Genomic DNA, 16,154 nt, shown 5'->3' on the forward strand with positions numbered 1-16,154 from the left:
CTGCTTAATGCACAACTCGCTCTTCCTCTCCTACCACTGCTTAATGTACAACTCGCTCTTCCTCTCCTACCACTGCTTAATGCACAACTCGCTCTTCCTCTCCTACCACTGCTTAATGCACAACTCGCTCTTCCTCTCCTACCACTGCTTAATGCACAACTCGCTCTTCCTCTCCTACCACTGCTTAATGCACAACTTGCTCTTTCCTCCCTTGTGTCTTGATCACCAGGACGTTTGAAGATTAAGAGGTGACCCAATGGGAGTTTTCAAGGAGAGACTTTGATTCAGTCAATAGAAAAATTAAAATGATTCCCATCATTAGCTAGACTAGTGTTATGATCCCTATCGAGACTGATGACTTTTAAGAAGAGACACAAATTAAATTTCGCAGTGACCCATGCAAAGAATCGCACAAAATATTTCATGTTTTAAGACATTTACTGTGACAAACCAACTGAAATCAAAATTGACTGAACATCAGGTAGTAGGCAACGAATACACTACACAACAAAAAAAGGTTCTCCTCCCTCCATTCTTAGCAGTACTGAAAACCCCAGCCTGCATTTGTACATTATACCACACTCTCCATAGGCATTTGAGTTAAAAGTACGAGTCCTTCTAGCATTAATAGGGCCTCTTTTCCAGGCTTCAACAGAATGAATTTTCCTTTTCAACAAAATTCCCCTTCACTAAACCCGTTAAACTTAATGGTGATAGTGTGGTCTTTCACTCTTCACCATCCTTGTTTCCTTTAAATGTGTGTTCCATCCTCACCAGCCCTCTGCTTGGTGTTTGCCCTAAAAGCAGTCCTTTTGTGTGGGGCATCAGGGTAGCATGGTGGTTAGCATAAATGCTTCACAGCTCCAGGGTCCCAGGTTCGATTCCCGGCTGGGTCACTGTCTGTGTGGAGTCTGCACGTCCTCCCCCTGTGTGCGTGGGTTTCCTCCGGGTGCTCCGGTTTCCTCCCACAGTCCAAAGATGTGCGGGTTAGGTGGATTGGCTATGCTAAATTGCCCGTAGTGTCCTAATAAAAAAGTAAGGTTAAGGGGGGGGGGTTGTTGGGTTACGGGTATAGGGTGGATACGTGGGTTTGAGTAGGGTGATCATGGCTCGGCACAACATTGAGGGCTGAAGGGCCTGTTCTGTGCTGTACTGTTCTATGTTCTATTTTCCTCAGCCTGGCATAGGAGCAACCTATCTATTGTGGGTCTTCTTCCCTAGCTCTCGGGTCTGACTGCCCCTCAGAGTCTGGACAGCAGAAACAGTTGCTTCTTCTTGTACCCAGGTGTCAAAGCTTGCACCTGACTTTCAATAGATTGTAACCTGGGCCTCTGCCCCCATGGCAACCAGGTCATATGGAATTGTCGCCAAGCAGAGTTCAGTACATCTTCACAAAATTTGCACAAGTGCTTGATAAGGAAGCAGAGATTTGGGCTGCTGTTCTGCAATGTCGAGGGCATTTTATGCCATGACAATGTGACATGGCTTTGAGTCACCTGTGTGTAAATAACCGGACTCCACTTGCTGCCATTACTTTGCAGTGCAGTGAACCAGTTTACAGAGAGCTCACGGTAACCTGGCTGGCAACAGGGTGTTGCAATCCAGGGTTAGCATTTCAGTTTATTTGCAATAGGTCATTAAGTTGTGTTTTACACACAATGACCTGGGGCTGGAATTAAATTCTCCTTTTTTTAAAAAAAACCCAAGACATCTCGTCAGCCTGCACCTTGAAAACCTTGGTTTGTGATGGTGCAAATTGAAGGAAAACTCCAGACACATTCTATTGACGCTCCAACAGAGTTGTGCCATGCCCGTCTAAGTGCCTCTCTGCTTGCATTTCAGCTTTTGCATGTCACCGTCCGTAATGTATTGGGCCACAAGGTGAGCAAAGGGCATTGGCTCCTCTGGACCTCTTCTCCCAGAGACAGACGTTTCTCATCCATTGACAACACTTTTCTGTCAAGGGTTCATGAGAAAGCGTAATTAGTGTCATGTTTGATGCGAGTGTTTCTTCAGGGAGAGGACGCGGAGGGTCAGATGTTGGAATTGATACGCTTGTAAACCTGCTCAATGGGCTGGCCGCTGCAGCTTGACAAAATGCCAGCGTTATCTATCTTTTTTTTTAAATTTAGAGTGCCCAATTCATTTTTCCAATTAAGGGGCAATTTAGCATGGCCAATCCACCTACCCTACACATCTTTGGGTTGTGGGGGCGAAACCCACGCAGACACGGGGAGAATGTGCAAACTCCACACGGACAGTGAGCTAGAGCCGTGATCGAACCTGGGACCTCGGAGCCGTGATCGAACCTGGGACCTCGGCGCCGTGAGGCAACAGGGCTAACCCACTGCGCCACCGTGCTGCCCCAGCGTTATCTATCTTAAATGCAATCCAGAAATTATAGATTGAGAGTCCAGAACAGATGATTATCTGGGAATGGGTCTGTGTGTGTATATACATGTAAATTTGTATGTGTGCGTACGTAAGTGTGTGTATGCATACATTCATGGTGTGTGTGTGCATGAATATATGATGACTGTGAGCAAATGTGTATTTACATATGCAGTCTTGTATGTGTGTTTTACCACTTTATTTTAAAGCTTAGCCTTTGACCTCATAAGGTGACGCATCCAAAGGTGTCTTGGAAATTACAGCTTTGGTTAAAAAAAAAAACATGGAGCCGTACAATGCTATAAGTACGGCGCACGACTCCGTATTAAGCATTTTCTGTCCTATGTTTCATTAATTTGGTCATGCTTTGTGGGAGGAGGGATTCAGCACTTTTTTTCCCCCATCTAAATCTTTGTTCTCTCCTTTTTTTCCACCACCCCTCCCTCACCCATAAACCTCTCTAGGCATGAGCCATGAGCCAAAGTCACCTTCACTAGGAATGATCTCGACTGCGGCACGGACGACAGCCACCGTAAGCCCCCTCAACCCATCCTCCCTCAATGGCTCCATAGTGCCCAATGGCAGCCCGGCAGCTAACAGCACTTTGTCGGTCCCGTCGGCGCACTCTGCCAGCTTTGCAGCCGCACTCCGCAAACTCGCCAAACAAGCTGAAGAGCCCAGAGGTGAGTGAGAGAAACAAAACAAACTAGCCATTCGGCTGTACATTGGAGACAAATGCTTTGTCACTGTGATGTACCATATGACACTAAGCTGCTTATCAACACTGGGTTTTTTTTTTGTCGACTGCACCGTGAGTTGCACAAATCCTTGCACCAATTAGGCATGTGGCAGGATTGGGTAGTGGGTAAATTCAGTCTGGAGGGAGGGTAGAAGGGGCTGGTTTAGCACAGAGCTAAATCGCTGGCTTTTAAAGCAGACCAGGGCAGGCCAGCAGGACGGTTCAATTCCCGTACCAGCCTCCCCGAACAGGCGCCGGAATGTGGTGACTAGGGGCTTTTCACGGTAACTTCGTTTGAAGCCTACTTGTGACAATAAGCGATTTTCATTTGATTCTTTATACTGTTCAGGAGAATACCAGGTTAAGTGCCTGATCTGTGCTGCTTGCCTGATCTCGGTAGTCAGAAGGTTTCCACTGCCGCTCTCGATCCCTTGGTCTCCCACGGGTGAAAAAGATGTATGGAGAAAATGGTGAGGACAGGATCGAGCTCAACAGTTGAACTCTCCGTGGCCCCATGGCTCACTGACCTTCCAGCAGAGAGTGGCGAGCCGACAGTACAAACTCGGGACATTCGAGTCCAGATAAGGAAATAACTCCTTTTGTCCTCCCCCGAGTCCCTGATGGGAAATAGAGGCCTGCTGAGCTTCGCTGGACCCCACTCACACCGTTTTGCTGTTATCAGACTGGAATCTGGCAGTTTTCAGAGGTTAGGAAATCCTACATAAATGGGGAAATTATATTTAATTTGTGCTGTAACTTCTGCAATTGTATAGGGTGTTAGTGAGGCCACACCTGGAGTATTGTTTTCAGTTTTGGTCTCCTTACCTGAGAAAGGACGTACTGGCACTGGAGGGTGTGCAGAGGAGATTCACGAGGTTAATCCCAGAGTTGAAGGGATTGGATTATGAAGAGAGGTTGAGTAGACTGGGACTGTACTCGTTGGAATTTAGAAGGATGAGGGGGGATCTTATAGAAACATTTAAAATTATGAAGGGACTAGATAGGATAGATGTGGGCAGGTTGTTTCCACTGGTGGGTGAAAGCAGAGCTAGGGGGCATAGCCTCAAAATAAGGGGAAGTAGATTTAGGACTGAGTTTAGGAGGAACTTCTTCACCCAAAGGGTTGTGAATCTATGGAATTCCTTGTCCAGTGAAGCATTAGAGGCTCCTTCATTAAATGTTTTTAAGATAAAGATAGATAGTGTTTTGAAGAATAATGGGATTAAGGGTTATGGTGTTCGGGCAGGAAAGTGGAGCTGAGTCCACAAAAGATCAGCCATGATCTCATTGAATGGCGGAGCAGGCTCGAGGGGCCAGATGGCCTACTCCTGCTCCTAGTTCTTATGTTCTCTGCACAGGAGGTAGGGGAGACCTTTCCAGTCAGTGGAGAGCATCACGATGTGCCCTTCAACCCCTATCCTTATCCGAGAACTGAATGTTCTTTTCATTTGTTAAAATCTGCAGGTATTAAAATCTATCCTACTGGAAAACCTATTCTACATTTTCCCAAAGAGATTATTGAACAGGGTAGCACTGCTGGAGTGTCCAGGAATTTGGCCGACCATGCGAGAGGCAGCGAGATGCCATGTTTTGTGGACTGTTGGATGCCCATGTCCCTTTCCAGTCCAAAATCTTCCTGTGATCCTACATTAGCATTGAGCCCGGTAGACTGCAATTCACTTGGATAAGCCATGTATTGTGTCATTCAGGAGTTTGTGAGTGGTTTGCCAGGGAGGGTCAGTCAACCTGGCTACCTGGGAACCAACTCCTCTGCTTAGCTGCTGGGTTGCCCAAGCCAAACCCTGGGTGGAGTGTGCATCCTCTGGCATTGCCTGCAGGACAATGCAATAATAATAATCTTTATTAGTGTCACAAGTAGGCTGACATTAACACTGCAATGAAGTTACTGTGAAAATCCCCTAGTCGCCACGCTCCGGCGCCTGCTCGGATACACAGAGGGAGAATTCAGAATATTCTATTCACTGAACAAGCACGTCTTTTGGGATTTGTGGGAGGAAACCGTAGTCCCCGGAGGAAACCCACGTAGACACGGGGAGAAAGTGCAGACTCCGTACAGACAGTGACCCAATCCGGAATGGAACCTAGGAATCTGGCTCTGTGAAGCAACCGTGCTAACCACTGTACTACCGTGCTGCCCACAAGAGTACGGAAGAGAATGAGTCAAAGGCAAAGGTTAAAGAGGGTAAAACAGTCTATGCGGGGGGGGGGGCTCATGTTTATGATTACCTCCTGCACCTGCCCCTAATCCCCGTGAAGGAAGAGCGGTTTAACCCTGGGCGTCAAAGTATTAGTGCTAAGCTGAAGGAGTTATCCCACCGGGAGAGGAATCCCGTGGTCAAGTTGCTGAAAGCTGCAGATTGAATAAGTGGAGTGTAGTAAGTGAGGGACTCCAGTCCCCTGAGTTTGTCCTGCCTGCTGGCCTCACCTGCTTTGCTGAGTGAAGGGTCAGGTGTTTCGGCTCCGGGTTGGGAGAGTCACCAGCAAGTATTGGCTTTATCCAGCGCTTCCTGGCTCTGCCTTTCCTTTCCCTCACTCACTATAACCCAACCCCGTTTACACAATCTGCAAGTTTCAGCAATTTGGGGCAGAGTTTTACAGCCTCGTCCGCTGGCGGGATTTTCTGGTCCTCCCGAAGTGACCGGACATTTGAATGGCTGGCTGCTTTTTCCAAACCCGGCCCCCACTGCGGCATAGCTGTAAAATTCTGCCCTTGATATTGGGATTCCTTTTCCAGTCAGTGGTATTACCCTTTCAGCCTAGCACCAAGGATTTGACATCTAGAGTTCCACAGCTCTACTGGGGAAGGTGGAGTAGGATGTCGTTGCATGGAGAGTTTAAATCCAGCTGAGTGTGGTCCACTGTATTGAAGAAGGTTTCCAACTAACGTCAAAGCTTTAACATATGCAGCTCTTCAAGCATTGGCCTTGGCTCATTTGGTCGCACTCTCGCCTCTGACTCTCATGGGTTTGATGACATAACCTAGGCCGGCATATTCCAATGCAGTACTGGGGGAATGCTGCACTTTTACATTGGACACATTACACATTACACATCTTTGGACTGTGGGAGGAAACCGGAGCACCCGGAGGAAACCCACGCACACACTGGGAGGATGTGCAGACTCCGCACAGACAGTGACCCAAGCCGGAATCGAACCTGGGACCCTGGAGCTATGAAGCGATTGTGCTATCCGCAATGCTATCGTGCTGCCTTGGTGGTGTTAACATTTGCATCTGACCTTCAACTGAGGCCCAGTTACCAGATCCTGGCCAAACATTTATGCCTCAACCAATGTAGCTTTAGTAAAAAAAACCTGGTCCTTTATTTCATTATGGGACCTTTTCATAGATTATCATAGAATTTACCGTGCAGAAGGAGGCCATTTGGCCCATCGAGTCTGCACCGGCTCCTGGAAAGAGCACCCTATCCGAGGTCAACACCTCCACCCTATCCCCATAACCCCGTAACCCCACCCAACACTAAGGGCAATTTTGGACACTAAGGGCAATTTAGCATGGCCAATCCACCTAACCTGCACATCTTTGGACTGTGGGAGGAAACCGGAGCACCCGGAGGAAACCCACGCAATTGAACCTGGGACCATGGAGCTGTGAAGCAATTGTGCTATCCACAATGCTACCGTGCTGCCCCCACAATGCTACCGTGCTGCCCCCACAATGCTACCGTGCTGCCCATTTTGTTTTGTGCAAATTTTATGGAAATCAACTGCCGTTTCCTTGCATTACAAAAATTCATCAGCAGCAACAAAAGCTCGTATAGTGCCTTTACCACAATAAAACATCACAAAGATTTCACAGGCATATTATAAAGCAAAACACCGGCCCACACGGATAGCTGGCGGGCTGAGTTAAAGCTTGGTCAAAAAGGATATCCTTGAAAGGATAAAAGCAAGCAAGGCAGAGAGGCGGGAGGTGTTGCAGAGCTTGGGCCCAGGCAAAGGCAGGTACGGACACCAAAGGGGGACAGAGTAAAACTGGGGGTGCTCAAGTGATCGGAATAAAAGGAGCTTTGTTGGCTGGGTGATGTCCCAAGTTGGTGACCAGTGCTATATCAATGCAAAGCTGCCTCGCCCTTTTTCATCACTGCAGGTGATTCGATTGACTGGCCTGTGTTGTTGAATAGTTTTGAGTAAGAGATTCAGAAGGACTATGTTTAAATCCTTGCCTTGGACACCTGGATCTCAAAACCTCGGAGGCGTCTTGAGAGGGTGACTCTGTGTCGGTGTGTAATAATAACCTTTCTGTGCAGAATACATCATGCGCATCATACTTTGTTTCTCCAAGCACGGAGCTAATGGAAAAACCTCTGCTGCTTGGCGCTGGTGGCTATGCATTCGCCTCATTTGCAACAGACATATGTAAATTCTGTTACCGAAACATCTTCCAAAACGCGTCTATCTGCAGGGCACAGTTTGAAATTCAATTCATCCTAAGTAATCCAAATGCCACATCATTTGTCGTACCCGAAGAGCTTGTTTGAATAAAAACCTGCCCCTCTCAATATAGTTTACATTCTGATATGCTCCATTGATATTTCATCTGTCCCTAGGCTTTATAATGTGTTGTTGTAGCGCTACGATGGTGCTACTCAATATTTAATCTCCGTCAGTTGCCTCTGCATGTTTTAACTGAACAAGTCGGCTGTGAATTAGAGGCAGGAAATCGGGTTGTCGCCTGGGAGATGTGAGAATCATTCCTTCTTTCCTTTATTTTGAATTTTTCTTTACTCCGGTTTGTCTTCCCCCTTCCTGCTCCCCCCGCATTCTCTGTTCCCCTCCCCCACTCCCTTAAAAAGGTTGACTGCTTGCTGAGCAGGTCCATGCTCACCCGTGACCATAAACAGGCTGAGGTGCTCTGGGCGGCAGAAGGGGTGTCACAACAGAACCAAGCCCAGTCGTCGCCCCACTTTCAGTAAGAGGTAGCGATGGACATCAAGGCCGGTGGCTAACCTTTGTCCTCTTCCTGGCCAGGGAACTATGTGGTCGGCTAGAAGATTCGCGTTGGAATCCCGTTAACTCGCCCAGGCCTGCAGTTGTACATTCTATCTTCCTATTAACTCTCAGCACCACAACATCTACTCTTGAAGTCAATGGGAGAGCAGGGAGAAAATTTATTTTCAAAAGTCTTGTTTCCTATTAAGTGTGTGTGTGCCAAGACCAAACTGGTCAAATAGAAGAGCTGTTTTACAAAAACTATATCTTGAATCGGCTATGAAAAGAACCATTTATAAAGCAGAGTAGTGACGACTGCCATTATTTAAGCTCCCAATCAGAGGATTTCAAACTGCTGACCAAAGCATGAGGGAGATTGTAGTGGCAATTATTCTTTTACACCGTGACTGTATCAAACCCTTTCTCCAAATGTTTGGTTTGTTACCTTACGCAATGATTGGGAACTTATCAAGTGGTCATCCCAATTGTCCCCGCTCCTGAAGTAGACTGTAGCCACTACAGCGTTCTCAAGGGCACTTAGGGATGGGCAAGAAATTCTGGCCTAGATAGCGTTTCCCATATCCTGTGAATGAATTAAAAAAGCCCACTTGCTCTGCATATGAACCTAAGCAGCTCGTATTGGCTGGGTAGGAAACACATTCGAGCCGATCCTCATCCATGTGTTTTCCAGCAAGGAGCCAGAGGGTAGGAGAAGCCTTTCTGCCTAACCCAGTGGATACTGCGGACAGTATCTGCCGTTATCCCGAGATGAACTAACTCAGCATGGACCAAGGATGGAATATGGGATCTTTCCAGTCTCTGTGGCTCAGTCCCAAACTGGACAGTGTATTTAGCAGAGCTTTATCCATGTCTTGTGGCCAGATGAAGAGTTATGCAAATATAGTCCTTCTTTTGATCTCCATATGGCACTAAATATTTAAGCTCTGCTAAAGCTGTGTAGTAGTTCCTCAGTTCATTTGAATTGCAGATTGCGCTGTTACGTGCCTCGGAATTGCACAAAGACATCAGGTAGCTGTTGCATGTATTTTGCATATTTTCAAGGCCCATCTGTTGAGAAGGTGTGCAGTAACAGTTGCCAATGTTTGCTGCTGTGACAAAGCACGCAGGCCGCCTTCAATGCGTGGTCACCCAGAGCAAATGAGCGCTGGATCTGTCCGGCTCTGAATAATTTGCTGCTTGTTGTGCAAGGCTGTCTGTCCCCTGCAGCTTTCTAGAAACTACAGCACATGCCAGTGAACTTTATAAAAGAAGAAAATCTTTGTGTTTTTTTTAAAGTGGATAAAATAGCCCCAATTGCAAGAGGGAAAGGCTTCTGGGACTTTGCAGCCGATTGCTCGCTGCCCATGATGGAAAAATCATTGACTTCCACATCAACACATTTCCGAGAGCAAATATCACTACCCCTCCCCCGATGCTCTGCCCCCAACCGGCCGAGTTCCTGGCGCCTTGGACAGGTGTGGTCTTACCCACATTGGGAACTTGGCGTGGCGGCTGCGGTCTCTGTCCAGCGCCGCACAGTCGGGGGAGGACCGATCCATAGGTAGTGGGGACATTGGGCGATATTCACCCTCCACACGCCAGGTGGGAGAATCAACAGGGTGCCGCACGAGTCGCGCCACACTGCCCCGACACCCGCACGTGATTCTCTCAACCCCCCCCCCTCTCTGAAACCAGCGCCACGAGAATCCCGCCGGGCCGCTTAGAGAATCACCGCAAACGGCGAGCAGATATTCTCTGGGCCGAGTGGCCGGCGAAAAAAGTGACAGTCCTGCCCGCGCCGTCCACACCTGGTCGCTGCCGGCGGAACTCTGTGGGAATGCTTGGTGGGGGGGGGGCTCCGATGGGGTCTGGCCCGCGATCGGGGCCCACCGATTGGCGGGTTGGGCTCTTTCCCCCCACCCCCTCCCAGAACCCCGGCGCCATGTTGGTGAGGGGCCGGCGCGCGTAAGAAGTTCCGCGCGCATACGCAGGATGGCACGGCCCAACTGCGCATGCGCAAGAATGAGCTGCCCCAACTGCGCATGCGCGGGTTAGCGTGGCGCACATTTGGCGCCGCGTAAGGAGGCTGGAGCGGCGTGAATCACTCCATTCACGAAGGCGCAAACACTTGGCCTCAATTTCGGAGAATCCCGCCCATTATCCGGGGCTGGGGGTACTGTTGTGGGGCAGTCAGGGGTGCGCGAGCCGGCTGAAGGGGGGGGGACTATTCCCGCGGGCCGGGTCTGTGAGCGGCATCTGCCATTAAGCACAGCGCGGCCGCTGCAGGCCGCCGCCGTACACATGCGTGGACATGGACCTGCCAATTCTCCGGGCCGTTACGGCAGCTAGAACCAGGAGCTCTACGCTGCCTTCCTGGCTTAACCGTTCCCATGTCACCGTGGGGACATAGTCTCCAAATCGGAGAATCCAGCCCCGGTTCTCATTTTTCATCCCTGCCCCCAACCTGCAGATATATTGGCCTGGATTCTCCGCTGTTGGGATTCTCTGTTCCGCTGGCAGTGCCCCCATGCCCGGGTGATTTCCCAATGGCATGGGGCCTCACAGTGGGAAATTCCATTGGCCGGCTGGAGAATCCCGCTGCCGGCAAGAAAACTGCTGCGGCGGGACGGAGAATCCCGCCCATTTTCTCTCTTCTATTTTTTTCACTTTTTTCCCGTAATATTTTGAACCTTAGTCACCCCTAACCATTTGAATTCCATGGAATGCATCCCTGCATTGTTGGTTTTTAAAAAAAATTAGAGTACCCAATTCATTTTTTCGTCCAATTAAGGGGCAATTTAGCGTGACCAATCCACCTAACCTGCACATCTTTGGTTGTGGGGGCGAAACCCACGCAAACACGGGGAGAATGTGCAAACTCCACACGGACAGTGACCCAGAGCCGGGATCGAACCTGGGACCTCGGCGCCATGAGGCAGCAGGGCTAACCCACTGAGCCACCGTGCTGCCCTCATCCCTGCATTGTTAAATCTTGCCTAATTATTTAACCTTTTGAGTCCAGGCACCATTTCCTGTGATCTATGTTGCACTCCCTCCGAGGAGTGGTGCGCAGTCCCATCGGTTTCCCAATGGCCAGGTTAGATGAAACTTGCACCCATGTTTCTACAGAGATTTTAATTGATTTTATTGCCACAGTCTGAAATGCAACAGTACTGTACTACAGTCAGTGCCGCATAGTGCTGACAGCATACTTGTTTAAAAACCAATGGCATTGATTGACAGATTTCCACAAACGACCATCAAACCCCAAAATCAAGGGAATGATGTGAGGATTTAATTTGCATACGCAGATCCTTATGGGTGACAGATGAGTTTCCATGAGTATTTAAGTCTGTCCTGCCCATAAAATCCTCACCTAGGTTCCTTACACAGCACCTTCCAAACCTACAACCGCTACCATCTCGGAGGACAAAGGCATCAGATACATGGTTACACCAGCACCTGGAAGATTCCCTCCAAGCCTCTCGCCATCTCTGCCTTACTCTGAGAATATGCACTCTGGTCCTGGTCCCACAAGGGGAATCAACCTCCCAGCATCTACCCTTGTGAAGCCTCCTAAAAATCCTATATGTCTCAATAAGGTCACCTCTCATTCTTCTAAACTCCCAACGAGTACAGGCCCAACCTACTCAGAAGAAAATCCTGTCATACCCGGATTAACCTCATTAACCCTCTCTGCCTTGCCCCCAAAGGCAGTATGTCTTTCCTTACATAAGGTAGCCAAAACTGTTCACCATATTCCAGGTCTAACTAGTGTCTTGTATAATTTTAGCAGGACTTCCTATATTTATAGTCCCTTGAAATAAAGGTCAAATGGGTGGGACCCAGTCTCGCACAGTTAAATGAGTTTAAAAACTCACTTAACCGTGCTGCCGCAGGATCGAACGGCCATCCGGCATCTATCGGCCTTGCCGAGAAGATGCCAGCCGGGCACAAACAAGGACCAGGCGAAATGTCACTTGGGTGTCTCACAGAAGATTGGAGGCCCCTGAGTGGTCGGCCTCTGGGCAATGCCTGGGTGCCAGCCTGTCAGTGCCAGGATGCCCGGTTGGCAGTGCCAGACTGGCTATCTGCCTGTGCCATGGATTGCGCCCGGGGTTGCCCTGTTGGTATCCAGTGGGGTGTATAGAGGCTCGCGGACGCCCCTCAACAATTAAATTGAGAGCTTGGGGGGGGGGGGTCGAGAGATTGCAGCCCTATTTAAAAATTTCCTCAGTGCAGGATATGCGGCTAAGTGCAGCCTCGGTGGGTAATTCCCCGCCAGAGGCTGAAAAGAAACAAGTGCTATCATTGGGCAGCGCAGTGGGTTAGCCCTGCTGCCTCACGGCGCCGGGGTCCCAGGACCGATACCGTGTGTCGTGTGGAGTTTGCACATTCTCCCCGTGTTTGCGTGGGTTTTGCCCCCACATCCCAAAAATGTGCAGGGTAGGTGGATTGGTCATGCTAAATTGCCCCTCCTTAATTGGAAAAAATGAATTGGGTAATTCATATTTTTTAAAAAAGAAACAGTGCCATCAGATAGCAGGGTTGTTTCAGTTTCCATTCCCAGGCAGAGCGGACTCTCTTTTTTAGTTGAATCCCGCCCCTTATCTCTGTTAGCTCCTTTCCGAGATAACTGTGCTTCTCCAATTCCAGTCTCCCGAGCGATTCCAATTTGAATTGCTGCACCGTTGGTGGTTGTGTCTTCATGCTTGGCTCTTGAGGCTCCGGAACAGCCTCCCTAAACGTCTCTGTCTCTCAACTCCTCACTCTCCCAAGATGTTCCTTAAAATGACTTTTGACCTGTCCTCAAGTGATTTCAAGTTTGTTTGATAATTTTGCCCCGTAGTGCTTGCATGTTTTGTAATGTTGAATATGCTGTATAAATGCAAGCCGTAACACGGGCAGGAAGTTAGAAGCCCGATGGATTGAGGAGCAAGTGATGTAAGTATTCTTTATAGGACAGGGAATGGATGCACACAATTGGCCTGCCACTGCCAACTGGGCACCTTGGTACTGACAGGCTAGCACCCAGTTGGCACTGCCCAGAGGCCGACAACTCAGGGGTCTCCAATCCTCAGTGAGTCGCCCAAGTGACGTTTCGCCTGGTCCATTCAATCTGACCATTTTGGCTCCTAACAGCAAACTTTATTACAAAACCTTTAACTGTATTCTACCCCTCGTTTCTAACTTCCTTTTAATGGAGCTTGATATTCCCAGAACCTCACAACTTTGGAATTCTGGCCCCCTCCTCCAAACATCTTTGGCTTTGAAAATCCAAGCTGTCCCTCTTCTAAACATCAGTACTAGATGTATCTGGTTTAATAATAATCTTTGTTAGTGTCATAAGTAAGCTAACATTAACACTGCAATGAAGTTACTGTGAGAATCCCCTAGTCGCCACATTCCGGCGCCTGTTCGGGTACACGGAAGGAGAATTCAGAATGTCCAATTCACCTAACAAGCGCGTCTTTCGGGACTTATGGGAGGAAACCCACGCAGACACGGGGACAACGTGCAGTCTCCACACCGACAGTGACCCAAGCCGGGAATCGAACCTGGGACCCTGGTGCTGTGATGATTTTCTCAGCTACTCATTCTAACCTTGATGATGCTCTGCACTGTGGCACTCAATCCTCCACCACGATTTTCCAATCGAAAATAAACAACCAACGGCTTGCATTGATTTAGCATCTTTTAAAGAGAAATAATGCCCCAAGACACAGCATTCTGGAAATCCCTCCCTAACGGCATTGGGGATGTACCTACACCACAGAGACTGCAGCGGTTCAACAAGGTGACTCACCACCAACTTCTCAAGGGCAATTAGGGATGGGCAATGAATGCTGGTCTAACCAGCGATTCGCGCCTCGCAGGAAAGAATAGATTTGTAAAACTCACAGTTGGACAAATAATGACACTGAACCTAAGGCTAGGAGTAGGGGCGATGAAAAGCTTGGTGAAAGAGGTTGGTATTTCGGGAGGGCATTAAAGGAGCAGAGGGCAGCAGAGAGAATTAGAGAGCCAAGCCCAAGAAGGCACGCTGCCAATGGTGGGGTGAATGGAGATCCAGGGATTCATGAGGCCAGAGTTGGAAGAACAGTCCTGAGGGTTACAGGGCTGGGACAAGCTAATACTTTCAGAACACATTACATGCAAAATAAAAACCTTAATACTTGGGAAAGACCTTGATTAAATAACCAGGAGGCTTTACCAGGCATATTGGCTGCTGCTGTCCATATAAGACAGAAGATAACGAATAAACAGCCTACTTTGGATGCTGTCATCAAGCAGCAAATAACTGAAATAAGTCATTGGTTGATTAAGTGTCACTGCCTCTTCATGCTTGCTAATCCAACATAGCTGGTCGTGTGCAATGTGCAGGATGAACACCAAAGCTGCAAGTTGAGGCTCTGCATCTGTCACTTTTAATCTACATTTGTTCAATTAACTGCCTTATTTCTGTAAGAAGGAGGTTAATTAAGCAATTCATGTCCTTTCCAGAAGCACGCACTGAGAATTAAACTTCTAAACTAAGACCTTTTGAATCATTTAAATTCTGCTCTCATTTAACTGTATTGATTGTTAGACTATCACAGACTCGAATAATACCTTTTTTTAAATCTGGGGGGGGGATTAGTCTGCTAATTGTTGTTGACCTTGGATTGACAAGATAAATTTCCTGGCTTTTGAACTGATATCAACTAGTTCCTTTTAACATTTAGAATTTTTTTTTTGTATAAAGCTTTCTCAAGCGTTCCCTCGCATTCAATTTAGAGAATCCATCCTTTCACATTGTGCTTTTTAAAAGCTTTACGTCCCAGGGGAACTCAATCCATTTTCCAGGTAGTCACAGATCAGAGGGTTTGATACCTGGCCCTCTCATTAATTACCAACATGTGGACAACCCTGTTACATGACTCCCTTTATCTCCTGGCTAACTGTGCATGGTTTTATTCCCCCCCCCCCCCCCCCCCCCCCCCCCCCCGGTACTCCTATATGTGTTAGCTGAGACAAAGCAGATATTCATTTCACAAAAGAACCAAGCAGTTCGCACTTCATGAAGGATTCAGATTGGCCTTTGATATTCGTGCAGAGAAAACGTTTCACAATACTGGAGACTGGAAGTGGCAGAGAAAGGGTGTAGAAAAAGAACCTCCATGTCCCACAATTCATTATCCAGGAGCACTTAACGGTGTTGCCCCTTTGATTTAAATGGCGGCCTGGAGAGGCCTTTGTGGAGAGGCTGTTGATCGAACCCGGGACCTCGGCGCCCTGAGGCAGCAGTGCTAACCACTGCGCCAGCGTGCCGCCTTTTGTGAGGGCCACGAAGAATCCAGCATGAGTTTGTAGAATCAAAAAGAAGTAGCTTTATTTACAATTATATCTAGACAACAGCAGCAGTGCTCCACCAATGCCCTCTCCTCTCTCTAGCTGGTTCCACACTGGCCAGCTCTATTTACGCTGGTGAATCTGCTAATGATTTCTCCAGCCCCCCGTCATTGGGGAAGCTCATAGTCACTAAGGATTGTGGGATTGCCATTAGTCCCCAGCCAGTAGTAATCAGGCAGGTTACCACACCGCCCTAACTGCCTTTAATTGCCAAATATTTTTGTTCTTTCTTGGGATCTTGCCCACCTCTAATTGCCCATGAACTGAGTAGATTGCTGGGCCATTATAGAGGGCAATTAAATGTCAACCACATTGCTGTGGGCCTGGAGTCACATGTAGACCAGACTGCGTAAGGACAGCAGATTTTCTTCCCAAAGGGAAGATTATTGAACCAGATGGGCTTTTACAACAATCAATGATGGTTGTCATGGTCACCATTACAGAAACTTTATATTCCAGATTTACTTATTAGGCTGCACTGGCGGGATTTGAACCCATGCCCCCAGAGTTTTTAGCTCTGATGAAGAGTCATCCAGACTCGAAACGGTAGCTCTGTTCGCGCTCCACAGATGCTGTCAGACCTGCTGAGATTTTCAGCATTTTCTGTTTTTGTTACAGATTCCAGCATCCGCAGTAATTTGTTTTTATCCCCAGCGTATT

At 48.2% G+C, this 16,154-nt stretch overlaps 1 protein-coding gene across 9 annotated transcripts in view; it reads left to right on the forward strand.

The window, feature by feature from the left end:
- gse1 (Gse1 coiled-coil protein) overlaps nt 1–16,154 on the forward strand; it is a 663,550-nt gene that overhangs the window by 570,101 nt on the left and 77,295 nt on the right. For 8 of the 9 annotated variants that reach the window (XM_038806274.1, XM_038806276.1, XM_038806275.1 and 5 more), the window contains one exon: nt 2,856–3,074. The exons of the other annotated variant lie outside the window; for it this stretch is intronic. In XM_038806274.1, the coding sequence (XP_038662202.1) occupies nt 2,856–3,074 (219 nt within the window). The remainder of the gene's footprint in view (nt 1–2,855; nt 3,075–16,154) is intronic. 9 annotated transcript variants of the gene reach the window in all.

This window comes from Scyliorhinus canicula, chromosome 9 (assembly GCF_902713615.1).
Source record: "Scyliorhinus canicula chromosome 9, sScyCan1.1, whole genome shotgun sequence".
Lineage (NCBI taxonomy): Eukaryota > Metazoa > Chordata > Chondrichthyes > Carcharhiniformes > Scyliorhinidae > Scyliorhinus > Scyliorhinus canicula.